General features: G+C 39.9%; 1 protein-coding gene across 3 annotated transcripts in view; it reads left to right on the top strand.

Moving 5' to 3' along the window:
• The window catches only part of mid2 (midline 2), a 159,726-nt gene that overhangs the window by 58,953 nt on the left and 76,210 nt on the right, over positions 1 to 24,563 (top strand). For 2 of the 3 annotated variants that reach the window (XM_079250017.1, XM_079250015.1), the window contains exons 1-2: positions 372 to 564; positions 22,961 to 23,835. In XM_079250017.1, the coding sequence (XP_079106143.1) occupies positions 23,017 to 23,835 (819 nt within the window). In that variant the 5' untranslated portion in view covers positions 372 to 564; positions 22,961 to 23,016. Of the gene's footprint in view, positions 1 to 371; positions 565 to 22,960; positions 23,836 to 24,563 lie in introns of those variants that run through there. The other variant, XM_079250016.1, reaches the window with a different exon arrangement.

The following is a 24,563-nucleotide window of genomic DNA, read 5'->3' as shown; positions in this document are numbered from 1 at the left end:
GAGAAACCAAACGTGACCTCCGTGGCTGACCCTTTTAAATAAAATCTCCTCCATTTAGAAAAAAAAAATACTTGCAGGCCTGTCCCATTTTACACCCTGATTCAAAGTCATGCAATTAACTTTGTGTGTGTGTCGTTCATGTCTTGACTGAAGTCGCTACAGGGTGAAAGAAACGCCCTGTTACTCTGCGCTCAGCGCACTGAAGCGTCTATCTGCTTGCGAACTGCGTTTTGTATTGTGTGGGTAGGAGGAGCTGCTTTCCTGCGATTGTCTGCCTCCCTCCTCTCTCTGCCCCACTCGCTCTCTTTTCCTCTCTCATTTTTCCAAAGTTGAATATTTGGCTTGCCTGGGAGCTGTCGCCAGCGGAGAGGCGCAGCTGACTGCTCTGGCTGAACGCACCGGACCGCGCCGCGCCGCGTGGAACGGACACGGAGCGAAGGAGACCTCTTCGGAGAGAAAATCCCCCTGCTCCCTTCACCCTCCCGGTTTCTTTGCGTTTCTTCCCAGTTAATTTTGGATACTTCCAAGATGTCAGAGGAAAAGAGCGCTGGGCATGTAAAGCTGGTAGGTGTCTGGAACCCCTCCCCTCTGCGCTCAGAGGTGTCTGACTCGGTGTGGTTTGTGAGATGGGGCTCAGGTTGGCGGCTGCGCGCAGACACGCGGGTGAAACAGTACAGAAACCAGAAGCAGACGTTGTTTTTCCCACCATCTGATGTGCTTTATTTTTCTTTCTTGTTTTCTTGATGCGCGTTCTTTTAAGTTTTCTCGTGGAGCCGAGTCGGACGCGCACGAACATGTCTGAGGTAGTCTGCTTGTGTTGGACTTAAACTTGGACACTCAGTGCCTGGACAGGTTCCGTCTTTAATTGACGTGTTTTAAATTATTGATAAGATATTACACCGAATATATTTTTTATACTTTTAAATTAGCTTAGTAGTTCACTAAAGTGGAATAAAGACTGTCTCAGAGATATTTATTTGGATGATAAATTATCTTCATTAAACCGTCACCGGTGACCCCCTTCAGACCACGTACATGTCTCGTCTCTGTTCTGGGCACTCCTGCTGCGCATCTCTGCACTTTTTAGTTACGCGATTTAACTGAAGGAATCATGTGTGTCTGTCATGCTAAGTAGAAGTCTAAAAAACACAATGAAATGGTTGTTACGTGTCTGCAAAAGATGATCCTGAACAGACAGGTTGTTTACATGAACAGACAGGTTGTTTAAGCATAATTTAGGGCGCACATACATGTTGCAGCTTCATGTTCTCCAGTTTAGTGGCTATTCCTAAAACGGAAAAGCAGTCATCAGAAAGTTTTGTTGTACCTTTGATACTATCAGTCAGTTATGTGTATAGTGCTTTCAGTCGCAGATTTTATGTTTAATTTTTTTTTAACTCCACAGTTTTGTTTCTCTATTTTGCACGTTTTCCTCATGCAGAAACATGATAGGTTTAACTTTTTTAAAAATTTGCAAAATCTGAAGCTATGAACACTGAATCAAATCATCCACTGTGCAGTAGTGAAGTAAGCAGGTGCCCTGCAGAATTAATACCCCATCAAATTGTGATCAAATGCACAAAGTCGTCAGTGAAATGTTGAAGTGTCGCACACAGTTTATCGGCCGTTCGTGCAGAATCTCAAACATTGAAGTCAACTGATAACCCTGCATAGCTCAGCTGACAGTATGAGGAAACCGCTCCTACGCTGTGGCGTTAGGTAACGTTAACTGCTGTCCGAGTGTCCATCAGCTTGTGTGTCTGTAGACTAGTGAATCTTTTCAGCTCGGACCTTCACCCTGATCAGTTCCTCCCTACTGAATCTCTGATCGTGCTTCCAAATGGATTCCCTTTTTCCCCTGTCCCTATGCCAGCTCTTTGAACAAATCAAACCCATGATAAGATGGAGTAAAAGTACAAATCCATTTACATCATTACAAGTGTTAGTCCACCTTAGTACTCGTAGAAGTTTACTTAGTTATGTTATTTCTTTAAGCCTGGGAGCTGACTGTCTCATACCATTATGCAGCATGGCTCATCAGGCTGATTACACATCAGCATGGTCATGAATGCTTCTATCATATAGAGACAAGAGCAGAGTCTACACTCCAGGCTGCTACTTAAACCTTCAAATGCCATACATTTGCTTTCCTGCTTTCTATCTTTAGGGCTGTCTCCCTGTGGTTTCTCTCTTTCTAATCCTCCTCCTTTCCTTTCCCCCTGTCTTCCTCTATTCAAGTCTTTCTTTGCCCCTGAGGAAAGGTGGGTGTTGTACGTTGTCAGTGCTCCATGGCACGCCAAGTGAACTTCACAGTCGTGGCTCTTTACCTTCTATTAGCCAATTTTATATGACTTGCTGCACACGAATGTCTGTCTGTGTGCCGAGGACCGATTAAGAGAAGGTGGTAGTTTTACATAAATGTTGTTCAGACGTATGCTGCATGAGGGAATGCAGTGGATCAACAGATATACTTCAAACATATTGTCTTAGCAGAAATTGTACTGTGATGTTTTCTAACAGATAGCGTTAGTATTGCGAGAAGCCTCACACTGCTGATGGCTCACAGTGCAGAAGGTATCAGTTCTTTTTCATTAAAGGTGGAGTATGTAAGATTTTCAATATTTTCAAAATAAACGAACTAAAAAAAATAACTACAATTATAATTAGATCATTTTTTAAACATGTAGGTTCCAGTCTGTCCATATTTGGTGCGTTATTAAATTACAAGTTTAATTAATGACAAATGACAAAAAGCACTTTTTTTTAATGGTAGGCAAACTTTTAAGAAGGGTCTTTGTCATTAATTAAACTTGTAATTTATTAACGCATCAAATATGGACAGACTGGAACTTACATGTTTAAAAAACTATCTAATTACGATTGTTGTTATTTTTTTAGTTATTTTATTTTGAAAATATTGAAACTCTTACATACTCCACCTTTAATGTGAAAAAATAAAAAAAAAAACTTTTTGCATAACTCACCTTATAAGATAGTTGCTAAGTCAGTGCTGCAGCATGTAAACTGAAAAGCGTTTTTTCTTAACAGTTTTGCTTGACTGAAGGATTTCAGACTGCCCTCGGCTCAGTCTTATGTTCACTGGTTTGTGACATAGGGCTGACTGTGTCAACTTGCCTGTTAGTGACATTGAATCATAAATCATATTGTATTTCTCACACATACTGAAGTCATCAAAAAGTCCTTGGAAGTGGTAAACTTAAGTAAAAACTCTTGTGTTCAGCATCTCAGAATGTCAGATATGATGGAAGTATTTAATCTAGTTCCAAATTACTCGTTTTTTGCAAAAGTCTTCCATCTGCATTGATAAAACTTGAAGACAGCCATCCTGTCAGTCTGAAGTCGCTGCAGCTGATTGTAATATACTTAAAAGCACAAAATATAATCTGTGCTTCATGACAGGAGCAACTGAAAACCAAATACAGTTTTTGTGTGTGTGTGTGTGTGTGTGTGTGTGTGTGTGCGTGTGTGTGTGTGTGTGTGTGTGTGTGTGTGTGTTTGTGTCTGTGTGTTTGTGTCTGTGTGCGGAGAGGTGGTGGGTTTCATGGAGTCACGTCACATACCAAGACGAGCCATGCATCTGAACCCCTGATGTTTTAGAGCCCTCAGCTTCATGCCTCATCATTCGTCACATTGTTCCAGCTTCCTGTAACAAATCTAGAAAGCAGTCATTCAGCTCATTCTTCTCAACAGTTTCCTTAAATGATCTCAGCTTGCACTGAACATTTATTAAATCATGGATTTGATTTTTTTTTTTTTTTATTATTTCTTATTTTTTCCCCGTTCGACATTTTGCTGTTTTTGTGCAGATGGACAGCACATGAGCAAAGGAAAACACTAATGTTTTCATGAAAGCTGGACCTGAATCCATTAAAGATACTGTATGTTGCTTTAATTCTGCTGTCATTAGACAATGTTTGCGTTACTATGACAGGGATAAAAATCCTTTTGTTTGTCTGTTTTATATTTGCATCAATGCCGAGAAGGTTTTGCTTTCACGATAGGGACAAAAGTGATGTGTTGAGAGCTCAGAGGTAAAGAAAATCATAGTATTGAGTGTTCTTCGGGTTGTTCTGAGTTGCACTCAGTGTCTGCTAATGCACACACATTGACAGAGGCAATCCTAAGTGTAATAGTGCAACAAAACCACAGGGATCTGCAAGATGAATCTGCGTTAAATGGATAGCAGCAGCCCAGCCTGCCAAGACTGAGCTGAATTATTACAACAGAACAATGTGCATGGTAACGAGGGGACGGGCGCATTCGCAGTTATCGGCCACCTAGTTTCCCACAGCAGGGGATTTCTAAACATTATTCACTGATCTCACAAAGGCCAGACATATTTGTAAAAGAAGGCTAAATAGTTGTAGTCATGATAAGCATTATGAGGATGACATGATGCATAAACTGTCATGCGGGGGGGGGGGGGGCAGGCAGTAATTGTGAAAAGTAAACGGACTGAATCAAACAAGCAGATTGCTACATCTGATGGGGATCATTCATTAGGGAAATAGCTTGTATGTGATATAGCAGTAATCAAAGGAGTTAATGTGGGATCTGAGGCAGACGGCATGGATGGATGGATGGTATTACAGACTGCTTTTTTTATTTTTGCTCTTTTGATCTCTTTATTGTTCTGAGTGCAGTGAAGGTCCCTGTCAGAGCCTGTCTTCCAGATTCATTCGCACAACGTGTAGATCAGCAAAAAGTGCTCACGCATGGCACTCAAAAGCTCAGCACTCTCTCTCTCTTTCTCTGTTGAAAGAAATAATATTAATGTGACTATGTTGAAGTTGGTAGGGATTACATTTCTGTCTGTGCCATGATGAGATTAATGTCATCCTTTAAAGTTTCAAATATCAAAAAGAAAAACAATACAAATTGAAAATTAGGGCATTTTGCATGACCAATACCTATCATCACCAGTTGAAAAGCATCGACCCTATTTTGTTGCAGACACTGTTCTGATGTCAGTCTATAGATATTTGTATGATGTGGACTTAAAGAGACAAGGTTTCTATTAGGTTTTCTATAAGGTTTTCATATTAAGACAAAGTGAAACAATAGAAACACAGAAAAATTAATGGTGACATTTATGCGAACTGAAAGCAATTTTGTACATGTTTTGACAAAATCCATCTGACCTGCCAAAGAGTAAGGACACATTAACTGCATCCCTTTTGAATCGAGTCCTTGTCCATTTGCTTAGAAAGTCTGTGTGGTCGTGCATATGCAAATAAACTGATTTGGATGAAAGAAAGAGAATCAGTCTGCTTCAAGTGGACCAAAGACAGGAAGTGGACTAAAAAGCAAAGTGCATTGTGGGTTCAGTGCACAGCATTGTTGGTAAACACATCCAAAACATATGTATGTGTGTGGACGTAGTTGGATTTGGAAGACCTCAGTAAAAATATGATGAACCCAAGCCTGCTGGGATCTGATGCAGCTTCACATTTTGCTGTCATGTTGTAGAAACAAGTTGTCCTGCATTAACCAACAGATGAGCAAATTTTCCTCTACATTGTACGTCTCGCCTTTTCCACTACTTCTGGTGGGGAGGGAAGTGCGGTTTTTAAAAAAGTCTGACTTGTTTGAGTAGTGCAATATCAACCCAAACTTGATCCAGAAGAATGTTGCACCCTCCAACAGAACCGAGTCCCCAGTCAGACAAAGTCTAGAGGACTATTCTGCTGTAAATGCACACTTAAGTGATTTGACCCACCAGCTGTTTCTGGTCTGAATTTACGCCCTAGTCTCCTGACTGGCTGGCAGCTTCCAAGATATGACCTAATATCCCAGATAATCCCAGAAATGAAAGCAGTTGCCCACCTTTCTCCTGTTTATTCCCCACTGAGGCAATTGTTGTATTTTCCTCCCAGAAGCTGGCTTCCAGATAACACAACTACTGCTTTCGCATCGGCCATATCGCCTATGAGCAGCTCTATGATGACAGTCCTGACCCTTATCGCGTCAGAAGACACAGACTTGCTTTGATTTGAAACCTTCAGCATCTAATTCATTCCCCTCTGTAGTGGTGACATATTTTCCTTCTAATTTTCTGGATATTTGCAAACACAGGTGCCTCGCACAATCAAGAATCAGACAGTTTTGTTTTTTTTTAGCTAAATGTCTACACATTTTCAAAATATATGCATCTTTTAATGCTGAGGAAGAAAGTTGTATTTTACTTCCATCAGTCTAGAAGACCTGTCCTCTATCAGAGATATTAGAGGCACCTTTGCAAAGTTTTAAAACTTCCTGTTAAAGCTACAGAAAAAAAGTCCTCTGATGATTCTCCACGAATATTGAGTTTCTTCAAGTGTCACTGCAGGCTATGGGAGTACGCCACCACTTCTAAATCTTTATTTAAGCATTTTTAAATAAAAACGAAAGAAAGAGAAAAAAAAGAAAGAAAGTGCTTTTGCCATTCTCCCACAGCCTTTGTCTGCTTTGTGTCACATATTTTGATTTGAAGTGGCAGGCAGCTGCTTGAAGAGGCCCACAGCTGCTGATAGTTGAGACATGGTTTTAGAAATGGCGTGCCGGTCAGTTGGTCTTGTTTATCAGTGCAGAAGTGTTTCACTCCCTGCTCTTTATGTCTTTTATGTACTGGCTGTGATCGATAGGTATGCTCAGGCTGCAGGTATTATGCATCTAAATGACTTTACATTCAGTTTGGTCAGTTACCAGTCAGCGCTGGAATCAAAATATATTCATTCTCATCAACATCCAATTTACATCCCACAGCCTGCTCATTGATCCGGCCTCCAACTGGAACTCAGGGGATTCTTACTGGGTGCTTTGCAGATGAATAAAGAAACAACTGACATTACAATGCCATGTCTGGCTTCTGCAAGGCCGATAAAGAAAAGAGATTGTGGATAAGTAAAGAGTTAACAGAATGCCAAGAATAGAATAGATGATGTGATTGTATGAAGGCCATGGAAGAGCTGGCAGTGAAAGCAAATGTGCCATGTGTGAGCCTCTTTGAGTAATATTTCCTTTTTTTGTCAGTTTATCTATTTGATTAGGATTGAAAAAAATACTTATGACTAGTTAGTCTTTTATCCGGATTTGACAGCAGTCTAGGTTCTCTCAGTTTGAGGGGAGGAATTCAGATGGATGGGGTTTGGATGAAAGGAGCACCAGAAACACATATTCTTGCAATTTAAGACTTAAACCAGAAAAATGTAATGTTATATGACAGTTTTGTTTTTAACATCAGATACTAGACTGAAAAAGACCTCCTCTGCTTCATTTTACAATATGATACCTCTCCAATGTATCCTGGCACTGATATACTGTGACTCAGTTCTGCTAGTTAAATCTCAAAATACCAACTACATGAGTGTAAAAATGAGAGAAAGGTTTGGAAATGCACAAATATTTATGATTCTGCAACCCAACACATCTTAAACAGCTCTACATATTTTACTGATCTGCAGCAGGATGCAATTCCTCTGGCTGTAAATATTTTTGTTGGATAAGCATCTGATGGTGTGATTCTGGCTTTAGTTTGTCCCGTTCATGTCGAAAGTGAGGAAACACTAAAGTCAAACTCCCAGCTATATCCCCAGGAAGAGCTGTGCATGTGTTTCCCATGATCTCACCAACTAGCATCAGGCGTTGAATCATGCCCATTTCTGACATCATACTGCCCACCCTAAAAGTCTCTCTGTTGGGCTGAGTGGATCACATCTCCTCGCTCATTCGCAGGGAATTGTTTAAAGGGTGATTCTCTGGCCCGAGAAGTGGCATGAGTTGGGTGTCATCAAACATCAAGACATGAGAGGATAGTGTTACGTTTTCAACTTTATGGTAAATATAAAGTAATTATAGCATTTTTATAACTTAACAGAGCTCATTTCCCTGCATCATCACATGTTTTCAGATTTTTTTTTTTATTTTTTTATTTTGTTTCCCTTTTTTGTTTTCATATATAACTGCGTTTCACAGATAGACCATATATGAAAGATGGACAGAGCCTCTGGCAGTAAAAAGTGAAGCCTGTGCGGAAGTGCATAAAACTGCAGTTCCCCCCTCATCCACTAGGGGCTGGCTCCAAAACAGAGTAAATCTCCATAGACTCCCATGTTAAAAAGACCAACTTCACAGCAGAAATAAACATGTTTACAGCCTGGTTCAAAAATCAAAAAGTTTTTAGCTGGTTAACAATGTGACTTAGCTTTAGCCCGCTTACCTCCGTTAGCTGGTTATCTCCAGGTTAGCTTGGTAAGCTCTTAGCTCCAGGCAGCCCGGAGTTCGCTCAACGTCAATCATCCACCATGACGCTCACAGCCCCCTCTCAGCTCCACCTCTTTGCCCATATTAGTATTTACCAAGATGACGATGGTAGGAACCTCCTACTGAGCTTCAATTCAGCTCTTCAGAAACCTACGGGTGATGTCACAGAGGCTTCGTCCATCTTTTTGTATACAGTCGATGGTTTTACACTTTTTTTTTGGCGAGAAGAGAGCTGCTGATTTCTATCATGAATTCACTCCCCTTCCAGCTCTATCTATGTGGCTATATGAACAAAAATAAAAGAATGAAGAGACTAATCAATAAGAGCGGTTAAAACCGGAGGATGTGTGAAAAAGCTACAAGGACATTTGTAGGATTTAGAGGGGGGTTAATAGCTACTCTACCCAGATCAAAGAGCAGACAAAAAGTCAGCAGGGGAGAAGAAGGGAAAATAAGTCTCTTGACTGACTCATATGCTCACAGACACATATGTACTTTCATCATCTCACACACTCATTTAACCAGCAGGCATTTTAAAGGAACAAAGGTAGTTATAGTGATCTTTAGGAGTCTCTATATTCCTATAAGACCCCACTCCCTCACACACACACTCTTTTACTTTGTTATTGCCTGTAGGAGATCATATTTTAGCTCTGTTTGTTGCTTAAAATATGATGTTTCCCACTATGGGGAGTTTATATTATTACTTTGAGCAGGGCAGCTTGTGAACATACCTCCAGGAAAGAAAAACAATTTTGGAATGAGTTTGCTTTAAAAAAAAAAAATCTTTAAATCCCACCACCACCGCCGCTCCCTCTCAGTCTCCAGGCCAGGTCAGCTCATGTGACTAGTGCCATCGCAATAAGCATTGTTACCTTTCACAATTCTACCGTCTGGTTTCCGTCTGCCAGGGGAATAGCTATTTTTAAAATGCTGGCAATGCAGAGGATCTATTGTTAAAGTAACAACCTATTGATTTGTGTTAATCTCGGTTGTGGGGCTGCACTGATGACAGTGTGTGCATGGTGGTCTTGTTTGTTTGTTTTCTCAAACAGAATGTTGGTAATGCTTTATAGCAGATGTGAAAGCTGTGGCTCAGGATTATGCAGCTTTCCTCATATGGATAGTCATTTTTGACCTATCAGATGTGTTTTTTCTTTCCTCAACTAAGTTGTTTTTCAGAATCTCTCATTACGTGTAACCTGACTGTTGGGGTTAGGGTTGACGATATGCTTTTGTCCCGATTCAATTCGATTCAGATTTTTTTGGGTGTTGATTCAATCTAAATTGCTATTCTCACAATTCTTTGATATTGCTGATTTTTATAAATTAATAACAAAAAATTGTTTTTGCTCGTCATTTTTCTTGATTTCAGTTAGGAAAAAACAACACAGGGGCCAGACCGTTCTGCTGCTATAATGCCCAAGAAGACAAGTAAAAAAAAATCAATAAAAATGACAGAAATTGTATAACGGATTACTTTGATTTATTTGAAAAAACAAACATTTTTTCAACAAAAAAATTTATTTTAAAATTGTAAAAATCCCGATATTCGATTTTTTGATTAGATTTTCCCACCGTTACTAACTATTACTATCGGGAAAAAAATGAAAATCTAACACATTAATTGGTTAATTTAGTATTTAGAATTGAAATACTTGACATTTGAAGCTGGATAGTATGGTAGTATTCAGTATAGTTTTTGCAGACAGCAAATAATAACTGTCAATGTGCTTATAAAAAATCCCCACGTGACACAACATTTACTGTCTTCCGCTTTCTCAGTAAAACTGTCCACTTGTTCATCTTAAAATGACCACTCATCAACTCAAATCAATTTGTGGCTATTCGTTGCATATCATTGTGGCATCATTGTTGTCACAGTTTCAATCAGCAAGTTTAGATCTGTCTGTTGGAAGCTCTGCCGTGAGGCCTACCATGACCACCTGCATGTCTCGCATAGAAAATCTCACAAAAGATCAGATTCAGTCCATGAAATAGTTCTCACCATGCATCTACACAACACCTCACAATGTGTAAGATTCCTCATCATGAGAAGGAACACACAAGTCTGTTTCAGTGATAAATAAATGCCGGCAAATAGAGCCAAATGCTGCTGACTCTCCGCGCACAAAGCCAATCAAACAGCAGCCAAAGAAAACAATAACCCCCCACCCCTGTTAAAGGAAATGCCAAACATTACAGCGATGTATAAATAGAAGGCTCTGACTTTGTACTTTGTAGGGCGAGATAGAGGACAGGAACCCCCTCCCTGGGGTCACACTGATGGCAAGGTCTCCCACCTCTCTATTCCACTGCACTTGTATTGCTCTTTTTGCCTTTCTCTCCAAGTATGTGATCTATTTTTGTGCTGATTTCTTCTGACCTCCTTCAGTTTTTCCCATCTCCTTTGGTTTACTTCCATATATTTTTTTTCTTTATTCATCTCAATCTTGCACTTTCTTATACATTCGGTCTCCATGAATAACTGAGTAGCCTAGTAACACTTCACAAACACCTCCAGCTTTATTAATGCCACCATCAACTACATCTGAAGAGGCAAATGGCCCTTCTGGATTGAGAGTGTGTGAAAGCTTTGACCCAAAGTGAAAGCTGTAGCCAGAGTAAAGATTTAGGTGTTTAATAGCTGTAGATAAGACATCTTGCTGTCGCTGCTGGCAGTTCTGTGCAGTTGGGCTTAATTTATTGGTTAGGCAAAAGTTCCCCTTGCATCGGGATAAATGCGGCTCGTGTATGCCTGAGCATGCATGGTCCTGCAGCATGGCGTTCTGGGCTTTTTACAATGACGGTGCTCAAACAAGATTGGAAAAAAATCTGTCTTGGGGGTTTAGATATTAAATCGTTGATTTCATTTGCTCATTTCACAGTTTTTTTTCCACCCCTTCCTATGAAAAGGCAGGGCTAGAGGAAAACAGCCCCCCACCCCCCCAAAACGAGGTTAGTTGCTGTGTCTGTATGTAATGGGGTTATGGATGATTCAGTGGAGACAACTCCAACAAGTCTTTCATCTGTGCTATCTTTTGTATCAGGCGTATAAATGTATTTCCCTCGGCTGGCGGGCTGCACAGTTTGGAAGATTGAACCGCAGCTGCTGATGTAGGAAGGTTTAGAAACAGCCAGCACATGCGGTAACAAGTACAAGGACACACAGATTCACCACCATGGCATTCTCAGCGTGGTTCTTTTGTCTTATTTTTCATTATAATCTTATCGCCACACATTACTGGGAACTGTTGCTGCATCTTTTTTTCTTTTTTCCTTTCTTTTTGGGCCTCTTCTTGTTAAGTTATTGTCTCATAGGGGAGAGCAACCACAACTCCTGACTTTTTCAAGTGACCAAGCCATTGTAGTTAAACTTGTAAAGGAAAAGAAAATTGAATAAGCCACCTGTTGTGGGAGAATCATATCTTTTAACATTTTTGACACCTTAGTATTGACTGGAACATCCAACTTCTCCTGAATCATTGCAACAGCATGGAGGTCATCATTTACTAATACAGCCTTAGTAGCTCATTGTAAAGTTTCTGGCATCTTTCGTATCAGTTGGTCCTCTCGTTTAGAGAAAAAAAAGGGAAATGCATTTAAACTGGTCTCTTCTTTTGTTGTTGTTGTTGTTGGTTTTTTTTTTTTTGGTTCTTTTTTTTAATGAGAAAGCTTGTTAAAAAAAAAAAAGTAACATAACTCTTCTTACAGAGGACTGTTGTCTTTTTGGCAATTTTCAAAACATCCGATAGGTGCACTGAGGCCAAGAATGCAATTTCTCGCCAAAAATATCCTCTCTTCTGAGCTGAGAGTCCTGTTTATGCGTTGTGTAGATAGCTTTCTCACAGGATATGCAGCACATTTGCATATTTATGGAAAATTTCAGTAAAAGATAAGCCATTGACTTGACATCACATTCCATATATGTGTGCATATATAAAATTGTAGCTGAGTAGGTGTCAAGTGTCCAATAGTAGGAAGTTTGCTTCCTGAGGGGAAATAAATGTCTCAAGTTTAACAGTTTGTGCTTGTTCACTCCTATCTTCTCATGATCTTGTGCTATTGTTAGCTTTATCAGTGCACATAGGGAGTGGTTGAGCTCCATAGTGTTAGTTGTTGTGGAGTTTAGTGGAAGTTTGTCATCAAAAATGAAACAGAAATGTGGCTCTTGCACAATGTTTGAACTGAAAATGTTAGTCATTGTTCCTTTTGTACAAGATCCAGCAACCAAGTGAAAAAAGAAAGTATAGTTACATGTAGTTAGTGTAAAAATGTAAAGGGAGAAGTTATATGAAGAATGTCATTTTCATTTCCTTTATTTAAACACACCAAAGAAAATCAAAGTGGAGTCGCATTGCATAGGCCACTTGACCACAGTCTGTGTTTTGACACTCATTGAAATCCGTTTACAATCTAAAAACTCACCTTTGTGTTGGAAGCCTGCTTACTAATGATGTATTTCCTTTTGTTGGCTGTTAGCTGTATCTCTGTTCTCCCCCCTCTTCATCCTTTGCTCTCTCCAGTGTGCACAGATGCGTCTAAATATCTAATAAGCTGTTCTGCCAAGTTCTGATCCCGGGTTTGTTCTCACCTGGGCAAATGCACATGAATAATGTAAGCAGCATGAAGTGAGGCAGGGGCATGGTTGCTACAGAGCTGTGTTGAAGCCTGATAAGACTCTCCACCACAGGAAAAAAGCCTCAGAGAGCTGACGAGACGCCGTGTGACAGTATTAACTTTATTACCCACAGGCTGCCAAGCTGTTAACAGGCAGAAGTATTAAGTACAGGGAAAGAGAGAGGAGGTGTGCTCTATTCACTGTCACAACTCTGTGAAAATTTCATTTCAGACTGCTTTCATGTATAAATGTATTAAACTAATTAGCAAGTCTGGCTTGGTCTTGCTCTTGACAAGAATTGATTGTTTACGTTATTTTCAGCTTCTTGCATCAGCAGATGTCCTTCACTCAATAGACACCTCATCTGCATTGCTGACAGTAAGAAGCATATTGGAAACAAATATGGCTTTGAAAATAACAGGCTGCTGTAAATCACAGCTTCATCACCTCCAGCAAGATCAACTTTAACTTGTCAAACCACAGCTTGATTGCCATCATTACCAGCAAAGCTGAATTTCTGTAGGTTTAGTTGTGTACGTTTAGCCACATGCTAAATTCCAGCCTGGAATAGTGTGATATACATATTGTGTACAAAACTCAACAGGTGTACGTCCCTACTCATTCTTTCCAACTTTAGACAGGTTTGCAATCTACAAAAAAAAATCTCAAGAAGTGGCAATAAAATATATAGTTTTAAAGAAAATGCCATGTCATGTCAGTTTTCAAACAATAAAATTGTTCATTTGGTGCAGAAGTGCCTACTGTTATATGAAACTGTTTAGATCTAGATTTGTCATTGCTGAAAGAGTCATGTAATGTAAAGTGCTTTGAATGTCTGAAGAGTGCACCACAAATATTCAAAACACTTATACACTTCCAAGAAAAAGTTTAGACGCACCCACCCATTTCATGTTAATGAGTATGCATTTCTAATCTCGGGAATTTTTCCTGAAGAAGGAACTTGAGGATCATTCCCAGTGGGCCACTGAACAGTTGGACCATTGTTTTGGGACAACTCAGTGATATGCATGCAGTCCAGTTCAGCATCATGTTGTTTTCAGTTTACATTCACATCATAGCGCTCATAAATGTTGTGAAAAAGAGAAAATGAACAGTATAAAGATGCAGTCTGGAGTTGAAAAGATCTCTTACATGAGAGTAAAGGTGTACAGAACTGGCTACTCAGGAGACCATTGTAATTGCTGTTGAATGTCACTGAAGTGATTCGTCAAGAGTGATGTTCGATTAACTGGTCACATCTTGTTCTTCAGATATCATTTTATTTAGCAAGTATTGAGCAGATTCTTTTCAAAATTGGATGCATGAGCTGTATGTGAAGCAAAATACCCTTGTAATCAAATGTTTTTGTAGCTTTCTAGCAGCAATCGATCAAGCTTTAACACATTATTGATATCTAAGTGAAATAACCTGGAAAAGCTAGAAGATTTCCATATGTGCAGCTAAATGACCTGATGTCATTTATTATATCTGTAAATTGAACCTTGTGCCTATTTGCCACTGTACCAATCTAATCCGATATGCTTCATCTAATAATGGGAATGTCCCTCGCACATGAGATGATTACAGTGGTAAGTTAATGGGATGTACAGAATTCACCTCCACAGAGCTGCCTGTATGCAAAATAACTTGAAAACAAATATATATTTACAACATTTAGAGATGTAGCAGTTGCATTTTTCTTGGCTGTCTGCTCTTTTATTTCTTTCTAGGATCTGTAAGTAAGAGTAAACAAAACCATTTATGTGATTTAAAACTAAACAGATGAACTCAGGTCCATTTTTTAAGCAAGAACGACCATTACAGTTTGCACGTGGTGTGAAAGGTGCACAAAGTTACATGACAGATTTGTCTTGAACAAATAAAATCCAACAGAACTGCATTTGTTTCTACTTAGGCATGACGAATAGCAGAAGCTGCTGTGCTCCTCAGGGTTGAAATTTATAAATGGCCCCTGTTTGCTCCTTACAGCTGGCTGCTTACAGACCATTATTAGTTGGTGAGCTCCAAGGACCCTTTGTGTTGATGAAAATTAGGTTGTGGCAGGTTATGCACCTTACAACTACCAGCAAGAACAGTTGTTTTTGTTTCAAGAATGTTTGCTTTTGCGTTGTTGTGGGTTGGAATTTGTCATGCTTGTATCACATGAACATCATGGGGCTGCTCCGTAAATTTTAATAGCACAAAATCAAATACAAAACAGCAGTCCTGGGCCGTTGAGGTCTGTTGCGGTTTTTCCTCTGTAGCAATGAGAGGGTTAAACTTGAGTCAGTCTTCTCAGCTGCACAGGAGGTGAAATGGAAACACCAGCTTGGCTGCAAGACTGTTTATATTCTATGAATAGGAATCATATGTTTGATTAAATCAGACTTCTGAAGAGAGAGGAGGAAAAAAAGAGTGAGAGTTGAGGAAGAAGAGAGGAAAATATGGAGGAAAACATTATGGATGGATGTGGTTACCAAAGCAAAACTGGCTTTTCGGGTTCTCATGTGCTTTTTCATCTGCATGGCAATTTTAATGTACTTTGATCCCACTTATGTAATCATATGCAGAATTTTTTGGCATATTCTGGTCAGCTGGAGAGCTCTTTAGCAGCTGTCCAATTTCCTTCCTACAGATCCGTGAATAATCACAGCTTCTTGATTCTTGGCAAAACTCGGTAATGCTTGGTCTTGACATGCTTTATACTTGTGGGTATTTTTAACCCCTAGCTGCTTAAAATTAATTGCCCTGTAATGCCAGCATTTCAGTTCAGTGCTTCTGAATTCCAGTGATTCCAGTCAAACAATGTCTTGTTTCTTTTAGTTTTAAATGGTCAGCTGAAGTGATTAGGCTTGTGTGTTATGTTTGCTAACTCTGCTACTGATGAAAGAATTCACAGTTTGGCTGTGCTTAGCTGTTTCTATTCGCCACGTTAATCCATGATTATTTACTGCAGCTCACCAAGATGTGTGAAGGTGGTTCAACATTGCTCGAACAAGCCTGCCATTTTTAGTGGAGACAAACGTTGGCTTCAGTTGCGATGTTTGCCTACTCCAAAGAATTATGAATGGAACCTTCTTGCTTTTATAAGTGAGTTGCTTTGAGGAGGGAAAAAAAAGAAATCCGACCACTCTCTTGCCGTGCTGTGTTACAATTTCCCTCCCATATGAAACTTTCAGGTCCTGTTTTTTTTCTAATAAGGTTTTTAATCAATAATATATTACTATAGAACAAACTGGCAGAGAAAGCTTTTAATATATAAGTTGTATCTTTTAGCTTTAGCAGTATTGGACACATTGGTGAAGAAGTCTGCAGGTTTGTCAGTTTGACAACATGTGTCTTCATTTAACCTTGAAAATAAGCTGATAAAATATCTATTGTAGTCTCCAATATTAGGGCCAAGTCAGCTGAAATACCAGTGAAATTAAGTTAGCACTGCTGTTTTCTGTTTCACCACTCCTTTGTCTATCTGGTAAAGACCACAGGACATCCGGAAGCTAGTTAGCTTAGCCGAGTAAAGTTGGGAGATAGGGAAACAAAAAGCCTGTTCTTAACTTATGTAATACATGATCTCACCTCTGTTGGAGAAAAATCATGACTGCCCTGCTAAATAAAGTCTTAATGTAGTGCATAGCATACTTTTGCCTGCATTAACACCTCTGCCCATGAGGTTGTGTTTCTGCTCACATTTGTACATTTATTATAAATGCGATTTGGCCGTTTGTTGACTAACTTTATTCAAAAACTACTGGGCAGATTCTTTTGAATGACACGTGGACTAACTTGGAATGCATTCAATGTTGGGAGTGATCTAGAAAGAATTCTGGAAACAGGAGTTTTTGAAGGATTCTAGACCACTGCATGATAGAACAAGTGAGAAATGTTACTTTTACACAATGCTCAATTAAAAAAAAAAAAAAAGAACCAGAACTGGAACAAGATCACTATGTTCTTGATAAATATTGGACTATTAATAATATTGTTATCTGAAATGCTAAAGGAATGTCTTGATCCTCAATGATGTAGAACAATAACATGGGCGATATGGATGGAAATTAGCTGCTTGGTGGAGGTTTGTGCTCCCCAAGTTTTTTTCTAGTTTCTAATTTGTTTCTTGAACTTGTGTTACAGTGAAATGGCAATATTGGTATAATGTCATCTCTAACTGTGAACACAGCCACTAACCCAGTATCTAAGTGTGTGTGTGCTGTAATCCAAACTCTGTTATGTGTCGCTGCAGGCCAGATGCATGTTAGTGAATGGGAGTTGCTTAGAGATGGTCCTCCACTAAATGAATCACATGTTGGCTATAAACTGCAACAAAGAGAAGGATAAGACAACAGTCAACCAGATTCTGGGTTTCCTAAGACAGAGCCTAAGGTAGAGAGTGGACAAGCTCCTTGATGCGCCACAAGAAAGGATTGACATTTGTTTTTAACTTAGTCTTTCACTGCATCTACAGGGAGAATTTCATCATGCTATCATGTCCTCTCATATTGTCTCTTTTTAGGGAACTACAACAGATGAAACCTTGAGTATCTTTCGAGATGTCCATCTTTTCTCAACTTATTTTGCATAAATTGTCTGTTTTAAATTTCCGTGGTCTGTGGTCCAAGTGCACTTGGACTTGTGTTTCTCTCTCTCTCCAGAAAAATAATTGGAAGTTTGGCAATTTTTTAATTTTTTAAATTTTGCTTAATTAGTTTATACAGTAGTTAATTCTTTTTAAGCCTAGATTACATCTTATGTGTGATGCAGTCTGATGAATTTTAATGAGTTCTGCAAGTAAACAAAGAAGAATTTAAACTAGACACAAACAGGTTGCATGTGAACACAAATATTATTTCCTTACCATCAAACATCTGATAGCATTAAAAATGTCTCAGTGTATTTTCCACAGCCCCTGCAGAGAGAAGGCCACCAAACCCCTGATGCAGTTGTTTACCGTCGTCTTGCTATCTGGAGCCTTTAAACCTCAGCCATGTGATTTTCTGCTTCTTTTCCTCTACAGTGATAAGCCTGTGATTGACAGCCTCCAGCGAGATGGAAGGATTCAAGTTACACTTGTTGGGAGTAGCGTGAATACAGATGGAAGGATTGTGTGGAGGTCTGCATGATCGGGGCTGATATGTACACTGTCAGTCTGACAATAAAAAGTGGGGATTCACTGCAGATTGTCACAGTGGTTAGACTGAGCCAGTGGAAACGGATGAAGGCAGCTGGTACTGGAGTAGTTAGAAAGGGCTTAAATAACATCTCAGGATGTATGCTTGTACAAAAGTTTGGGTGCATCTGCAAACATTTGTTGGAGATGCATGTATAAATGGGGATATATTAATAATTTCATCTGGATAACCATATCATTTACCATAGTTCGCCTTTCCCCTCATATAACCTTTCATTCTGCTTTGTCTTCAGGTGAAAAAAAAATGTGTTCAGTCGTGGTCTAACTTTAATCTCAGATTCTACTTCTCCTATCTTTTTCATGCTCGTAATAAATTACTACAGGACTAATATATGCCATATGAGAAATGACAAATTATTTGCATTATCTAACCCAATCTACCATAGATCATTACATTTTTAATATCACTTTAGCACTGCATTATGTGTTGGCAGCCAGGAGATATTACACCAGACCACATAGTATAAAACCTACCAAAGTCTGCTACTTTGGGTAAAGGACAGAATGATGACAGAGTGGCTAAAAGATTTCTTTTAACTATTATATACCAACCAAATGATACCGTTCATTAGTGGAAACATCTGTCTCCCATCTGTTGTGTTAAAGCATATTTTTACTTTTGATTTATGCCTATTATTGGTTAAGTTTTAGGCACTTAAACCTTTTGGTAAAGTTTCTCACTAAATGTATTTCAGGCAGCTCAGGCAGGGGTATCATCATCGCTACCTGGGAGAAAACTTGTCACCTTGGTCAGAAAGTCAATAAAGCAGCTTACTCTTTCTGTTGTAAAATGGTGGTGGAACATATTCAGACGGCCTAAATCACATATGTCTGTGACACTAGCCTTCGTTTTAAGAAGATCTTAAGGGGTAAGTGAATAAAATTTGTGCAGGAATTTCCTCTTGACACTACTAAACATTAAGGATTCAGTGGAATTTAATTTGTTTCATAAAACATAGACATTTAATATTTTGACGGAGAAGATAGTTAAAAATTAATGTTGGGATTTCAGAGTCGTATTTTTGACAATACCCTGTATAAATGGAAGCATGACTGCCTCACTGTACATTTGCCACAAAGGTTAAGGCGTAGGGCTTTGTTTGGACTTTTACTGCTTTATTGTCAAGTGTCCATCAAGGTCCCATTTTGGCTCTGCAGCTGTGTGATTACAGTTCACTGGGGAGAAGTTTGGTTTTTATCAGTGGATTGTTTACACGAAGAGAATCATCTTTGTTCCACAAACATTACTGCCCTAGACTGATGCGTGCGTCAACACACTGAATTCATATGCACACAGACACACTCCCAGGGGAATGTGACTGTATGCTTTTAGATAAAAAGCCTTTTTTCCTGTGTGTGTAAGATTAAGAAGTGACAAAAAAGTGTGACCTCAGTTTCTATTTGGGACCATTCCCCAAGGTTGTGGCTTGTAAATGGTTAGTCGCAATTTATTACTGAATCGAAGTAACTCATAACCTTAGATATGTACACTGTGGACAAACAAACCCAGATAAACACAGATAAAAGTCTGGGCAAGTGTAAGTTGTGCACTAAAGACAATTGTTCTTACAGGTTTCTGTGTTCACGGACGAATTAATTAAGTTCACTGAGAACTTGACCAAAATAATCTTGCTATGGCGATCAGCCAAACAGTAGATCTGTACAGCTTTTGGGTCTGTTTAGGTTTGTCTTGGACTTGGTATGTACAGTATGTGCACTTTTATTGAGCGCCAGCTCAAGCCGCCTTCTCGCTTCACCCCAACAGGAATGGCAGATGAGTAGTGACTGTGACAAATGCGGAGTCTGTGCCTGTAAATGTAAAGCACTTGCTATGTGTTTTCTTGGTTTTTTTTTTAAGTGTGCATAGTCATGCCGCCTGTCTGCAAAAACAAACAACTGTACCAGGAAACTAGCGATTCAGCTCTCACCATAAGTGATATTTTCCCCAGAGTGACATAGCTAAAGCTTAATGGGCCTGCTGATGGTGTATTAAAGCATGGTGTTAATTATAACACCATGCTCAGTTAGACACTGTCACATTAACATCAGGATAAGCTGAAATGTAAAGTTCTGTTCTGAGGAAAGATGTGACTGTGCAAATTCAGTCTGCACTTGTACTGGACAGTATGCATACAGCAAAGTGGTCACACACTCTCTATCATATTTCAGGTTTACAGCCACAGACTCTCTCTAAGTAGTGTTTTCTCTGTTTTTCTTTTTTTCAGTTCTCTCTCTGTCCCTTTTCTATCTTCTTCGGTCTGCTCCAGCAGTACAAACTCTATAATATGAACAATTATGCAAAATAAATTTTTTTAAAAAAGAAAGAAAAAAGAAATAAAATAAATATCAAGAATATCAAGGGAATCATTATATCTATAAAGCTCCCATTGGGAAAGGAAATTTGCTCAGCAGAACACAGCATCCAGACCATTATTCTGCTTGCTTAAATGTTGGAGAAGTGGCCTTCTGTGGCCGAAATAGATAGAAACGATCATATTTTCTTGGCGTGCTTGAATTGAAAAACAATATATCATTTAACGATTAAGTGTGACAGAGGGGATTCCAGCAGAGGCTAAAAATGCTAGTAATTCTAGTGTTAAAGCCGGCATAGCTTATCTTTTTCAGAGACTTTTTTTTTTTTTACTCTAGGTGAAGTGGTCCCTCATCCTGATAGTAGTCTATACATTTTGTAATCATAATCAATAAGAAATACAGTAAGACGCGTCAGTTTACTGTAAATATATAAAAACTCTGATCAATCAAAATGTTAGGCCCAAATTGAAGTTGATCATTTCTTATATTTCATAAACTTCTTCTGCTGGCTCCCCTCCTTCCCCTTCCGCACCACATCCCTGATAGCCACACCCTACATGTAAAAAGCTGGTAGGATGAAAATGCATAGTAGTGAAGAAGAAACTCAGAAGACAAACATGGCTGACAAAATTCAGGAAGGATTTTCTGACCCGGCTCGGTTTATTTGCAGGTTCTGTTTTTAGTTCCGTTTGTCTGCCTCTGGTTACCAGCTGTCTGATACAGTGCAGATAAATTAGAGCTATTGTCTGTGTGATGAAGCTGAACCTATGCTGGCTCTCTCAGTTGTAGCTTACAGCCAGACTTTCACTCTCTTCCAGCCAAACACAGCCAGGCTGTTTGAGAAAAGTGACATAAAACACTTGCAATGGTGAATGTCGCAGGAGGTTATTGTGTGTGCACATGCATGCATCATTTACTCATAGATAAATGTCTACAATATACATTCCCTCAATCACACACAGACTTTTGCAAACAAGCACAATGCTCTTTCAACTTCATCAGTGTTGTATCTTGTGATTTGCTGAGGTTAGCTGTTTACTTCTTTACCTCATAATGAATTTTATTATGAAGCACTTGCGTGGATGTAACTAGGCTCTTCCATTAAGTGCCTTTGCCAAACACAAATCACATTCAGTTTGAACAAATCTCAGCGTCGTGTCGTCGTTACTGATGCTGCACAACGGAAAGGGCTTCAGTTTGTGCAAATGAGCTAAAGGCTTTGAGCCCTGTTTCTGTCTCTGTCAGAAGGCCCGCCACCCTTTCTTCAGTTGTTTCTTTGCTAGTTCCAGAGATTACGTGTGGTTGCAAATTCTTGTTGTAATTCTGTAGATCACTTTATGGAGAAAGGATTGTGCTATTGGACAGTAAAGTGATTATTAATAGATCCCAGAAGGCCTTGGGAAATTCCTCACTCAAGCATGGGAAAGAAACTTGATGAGGAGGATGATGCAGATGGTTTAACAACAAGCTGTGAATTTATTGTCTTTTCAGAGTCTGGCTTAACTGATTGTGGTCAACACATTAACCTATTTTGGTTGCATAATGGACAATAACATGCATGACTTAAATCCTTAAAACAAGTAGCTGATTCAAGACAGCCATTCCATCTCAAACTCTTTAAATCAGGTTAGTGTGATGTTTTTATTTGCACTCCTGCCCTCATGAAATGTTTTTTAGTGTCCATATTAATTATAACTGCTTCAACCAAGTGATCAGTAGGTTGTGCTTGAGGGAAAAAGGGTCGTAATTCAGGACCAAGGAAATTGTCACTGTCTACCATCTGGTTTATTTCTACAGTTTCACAGTGTCTGCGCCACCGTCGCTCCCCCCTCCCTTGGCAAATTTCTTACCAACACCACTGAATTGGCGGGGCAGGAGTAAAAGGGTGGCGGGGGTTATAAGTGATTTCACATGTCAGTGATTTTTAAGGCCACCTCGAAGGTAGGACGGCTTGATATGCAGGCAGCAACGTGCTGAGATTTGGAGGTCTTGCAGAATGAAAGAGAGGACCTGAAATCAATTTTCTTGTAAAGCAGTCTCTGTTCTCCACCAACCTCCTGGAAACTGCTTTCAAATATTCTTTTGAAAGTTGCATGTAGCAGAGTGTTGTTGTTTTTTTTAAGTTGATCGGATTAAAACTGTAAGATGTTACAATGTTACAAAGAGATAAAGGTTCTTTGGTGCAAGTTTCCGTCCTCTGCTAGCAGGCATCTTTCATTCCATTTCTCTGCTATTTTCTCACTGCATTGATTTTTTGCTTCTTTCCAAACATTCTACCAACTTCTCTTTTTCTCCCCTCCCTGTTGGATTGGTCATTTCTTTTCATACAACCCAGCAAGAAGAATCACATGTTACCGGCTTTAACAAAAGGGCCGGGCCCACAGTAATAAAGGCTGAACAGCTCATCTGTAACAGCAAAGATAATCTCTATGTAAAAAATTCTGCTGCTAAATCTGCACACACCAGTCAGATTACCTGCAGTCATAATCTCACAAGTGATTAAGTCAAAGTCAGAAGCTGAGGATGTATTTACACAGTGCCTGTTTACTGTAAATATCTATTTTTATTTTTTCCTGTAGGTAACTGGCCAGCTCCCGTGGGATTTGATGTCACCATTAGATTGGTTTAACTGAAGATGGAAACACTGGAGTCTGAGCTGACTTGCCCAATCTGTTTGGAGTTGTTTGAAGATCCCCTGCTCTTGCCCTGTGCCCACAGCCTGTGCTTCAACTGCGCTCACCGCATCCTGGTGTCTCACTGCTCCACCAGTAAGCCCCTCGAGTCCATATCGGCCTTTCAGTGCCCCACCTGTCGTTACGTCATCACGCTGAATCACCGGGGCCTGGAGGGCCTTAAGCGCAATGTGACGCTGCAGAACATCATTGACCGCTTCCAGAAGGCCTCCCTCAGCGGCCCCAACTCCCCCACTGAGAGCCGGCGCCTGCAGCCGCAACGGCCCTACACCGCCACCATTAGCAGTACACTAGCTGGAACGATTGGCGGTGGTGGGACAAGTGGAGGAAGTGCTCGTGGCAGCCCAGCTACTTCCAGCCACTCCCACCAGCACGCCAACCACATTAACCACGCCAACCACACCAACGCAAACCACAGCCCAGCGGTTGTTGCAAAAATGGATCCACGTATCAGCTGCCAGTTCTGTGAGCAGGATCCGCCCCGAGAGGCGGTCAAGACATGTGTTACATGTGAGGTATCGTACTGCGATCGCTGCCTGCGTGCAACGCACCCTAACAAGAAGCCCTTCACCAGCCATCGCCTGGTGGAGCCTGTACCAGACACACACATCCGTGGACTGACCTGCCTGGAGCATGAAAATGAGAAGGTCAACATGTACTGCTTGGTGGATGACCAGCTCATCTGTGCTCTCTGCAAGCTGGTGGGCCGCCACAGGGAGCACCAGGTGTCCTCACTCACTGAGCGCTTTGACAAGCTCAAGGTGAGTTCTTGTTTTTTTTGGGGGGGTTTTTCACAAGCATCAGCAGCAAACCATGACCCCCAATTCCTGGACAAATATTGTCCAACAACAAAGAAAAGACAATTCCAGCTCTTAGAAATTAAAGTTGTTGTCTGAGAATGCAGTTGGCAGTAAAGCATATATGCAAGCCAAGGCAATGCTATAGTTGTTTTTGTTTTTTTGCTTTTTTAAAGAAAGGTTGTGTGTTTAAAGTAAATATGCATTATGACCTGAAACTTGGAAAATTAATCAGATCTGACATAGTGACTGTTTTCCCAGCGGAAAGTCCATCTGTTGCCTGGGATCATTCTGTAGGGGATAGCATAGCAACCCAGCTGGAAAGCACTTTGGCTGAGTACCCCACCATAGTTAGCTGAAATGCTTCAAAAAAGCTTTGATTTTTTTTTCCACTAAATGTGACTCTAGTGTGGTTCTTCTTTGGCATGTCCTTCTAAGTTCTCATAAAAAATTCATATAGAGAACAGTAAAGGCAAAAATTTCCCCCTCGCTACCACTGGTAATAGCTGTCACAAGAAACAGGCTAGCTAGCTTGTCTAAGACATTCTGAACCGTTCTACTGTCAGTGCACATTTTATGTTGAAATATTATGTCTTTTCAAATAGAGCTGGAAAAAGATGTCATTAGATAACAAACTGTTTTCTTTTATAGTTAATCCTTCTCATTTCTGACCAATGCAACTATTTTATTTC

Source organism: Telmatherina bonti (genome assembly GCF_933228915.1).
Source record: "Telmatherina bonti genome assembly, chromosome: 12".
In the NCBI taxonomy this organism is placed as follows: Eukaryota; Metazoa; Chordata; class Actinopteri; order Atheriniformes; family Telmatherinidae; genus Telmatherina; species Telmatherina bonti.
Note: the sequence above shows the minus strand (reverse complement) of the source record. Positions and strands in the feature narration are given on the sequence as shown.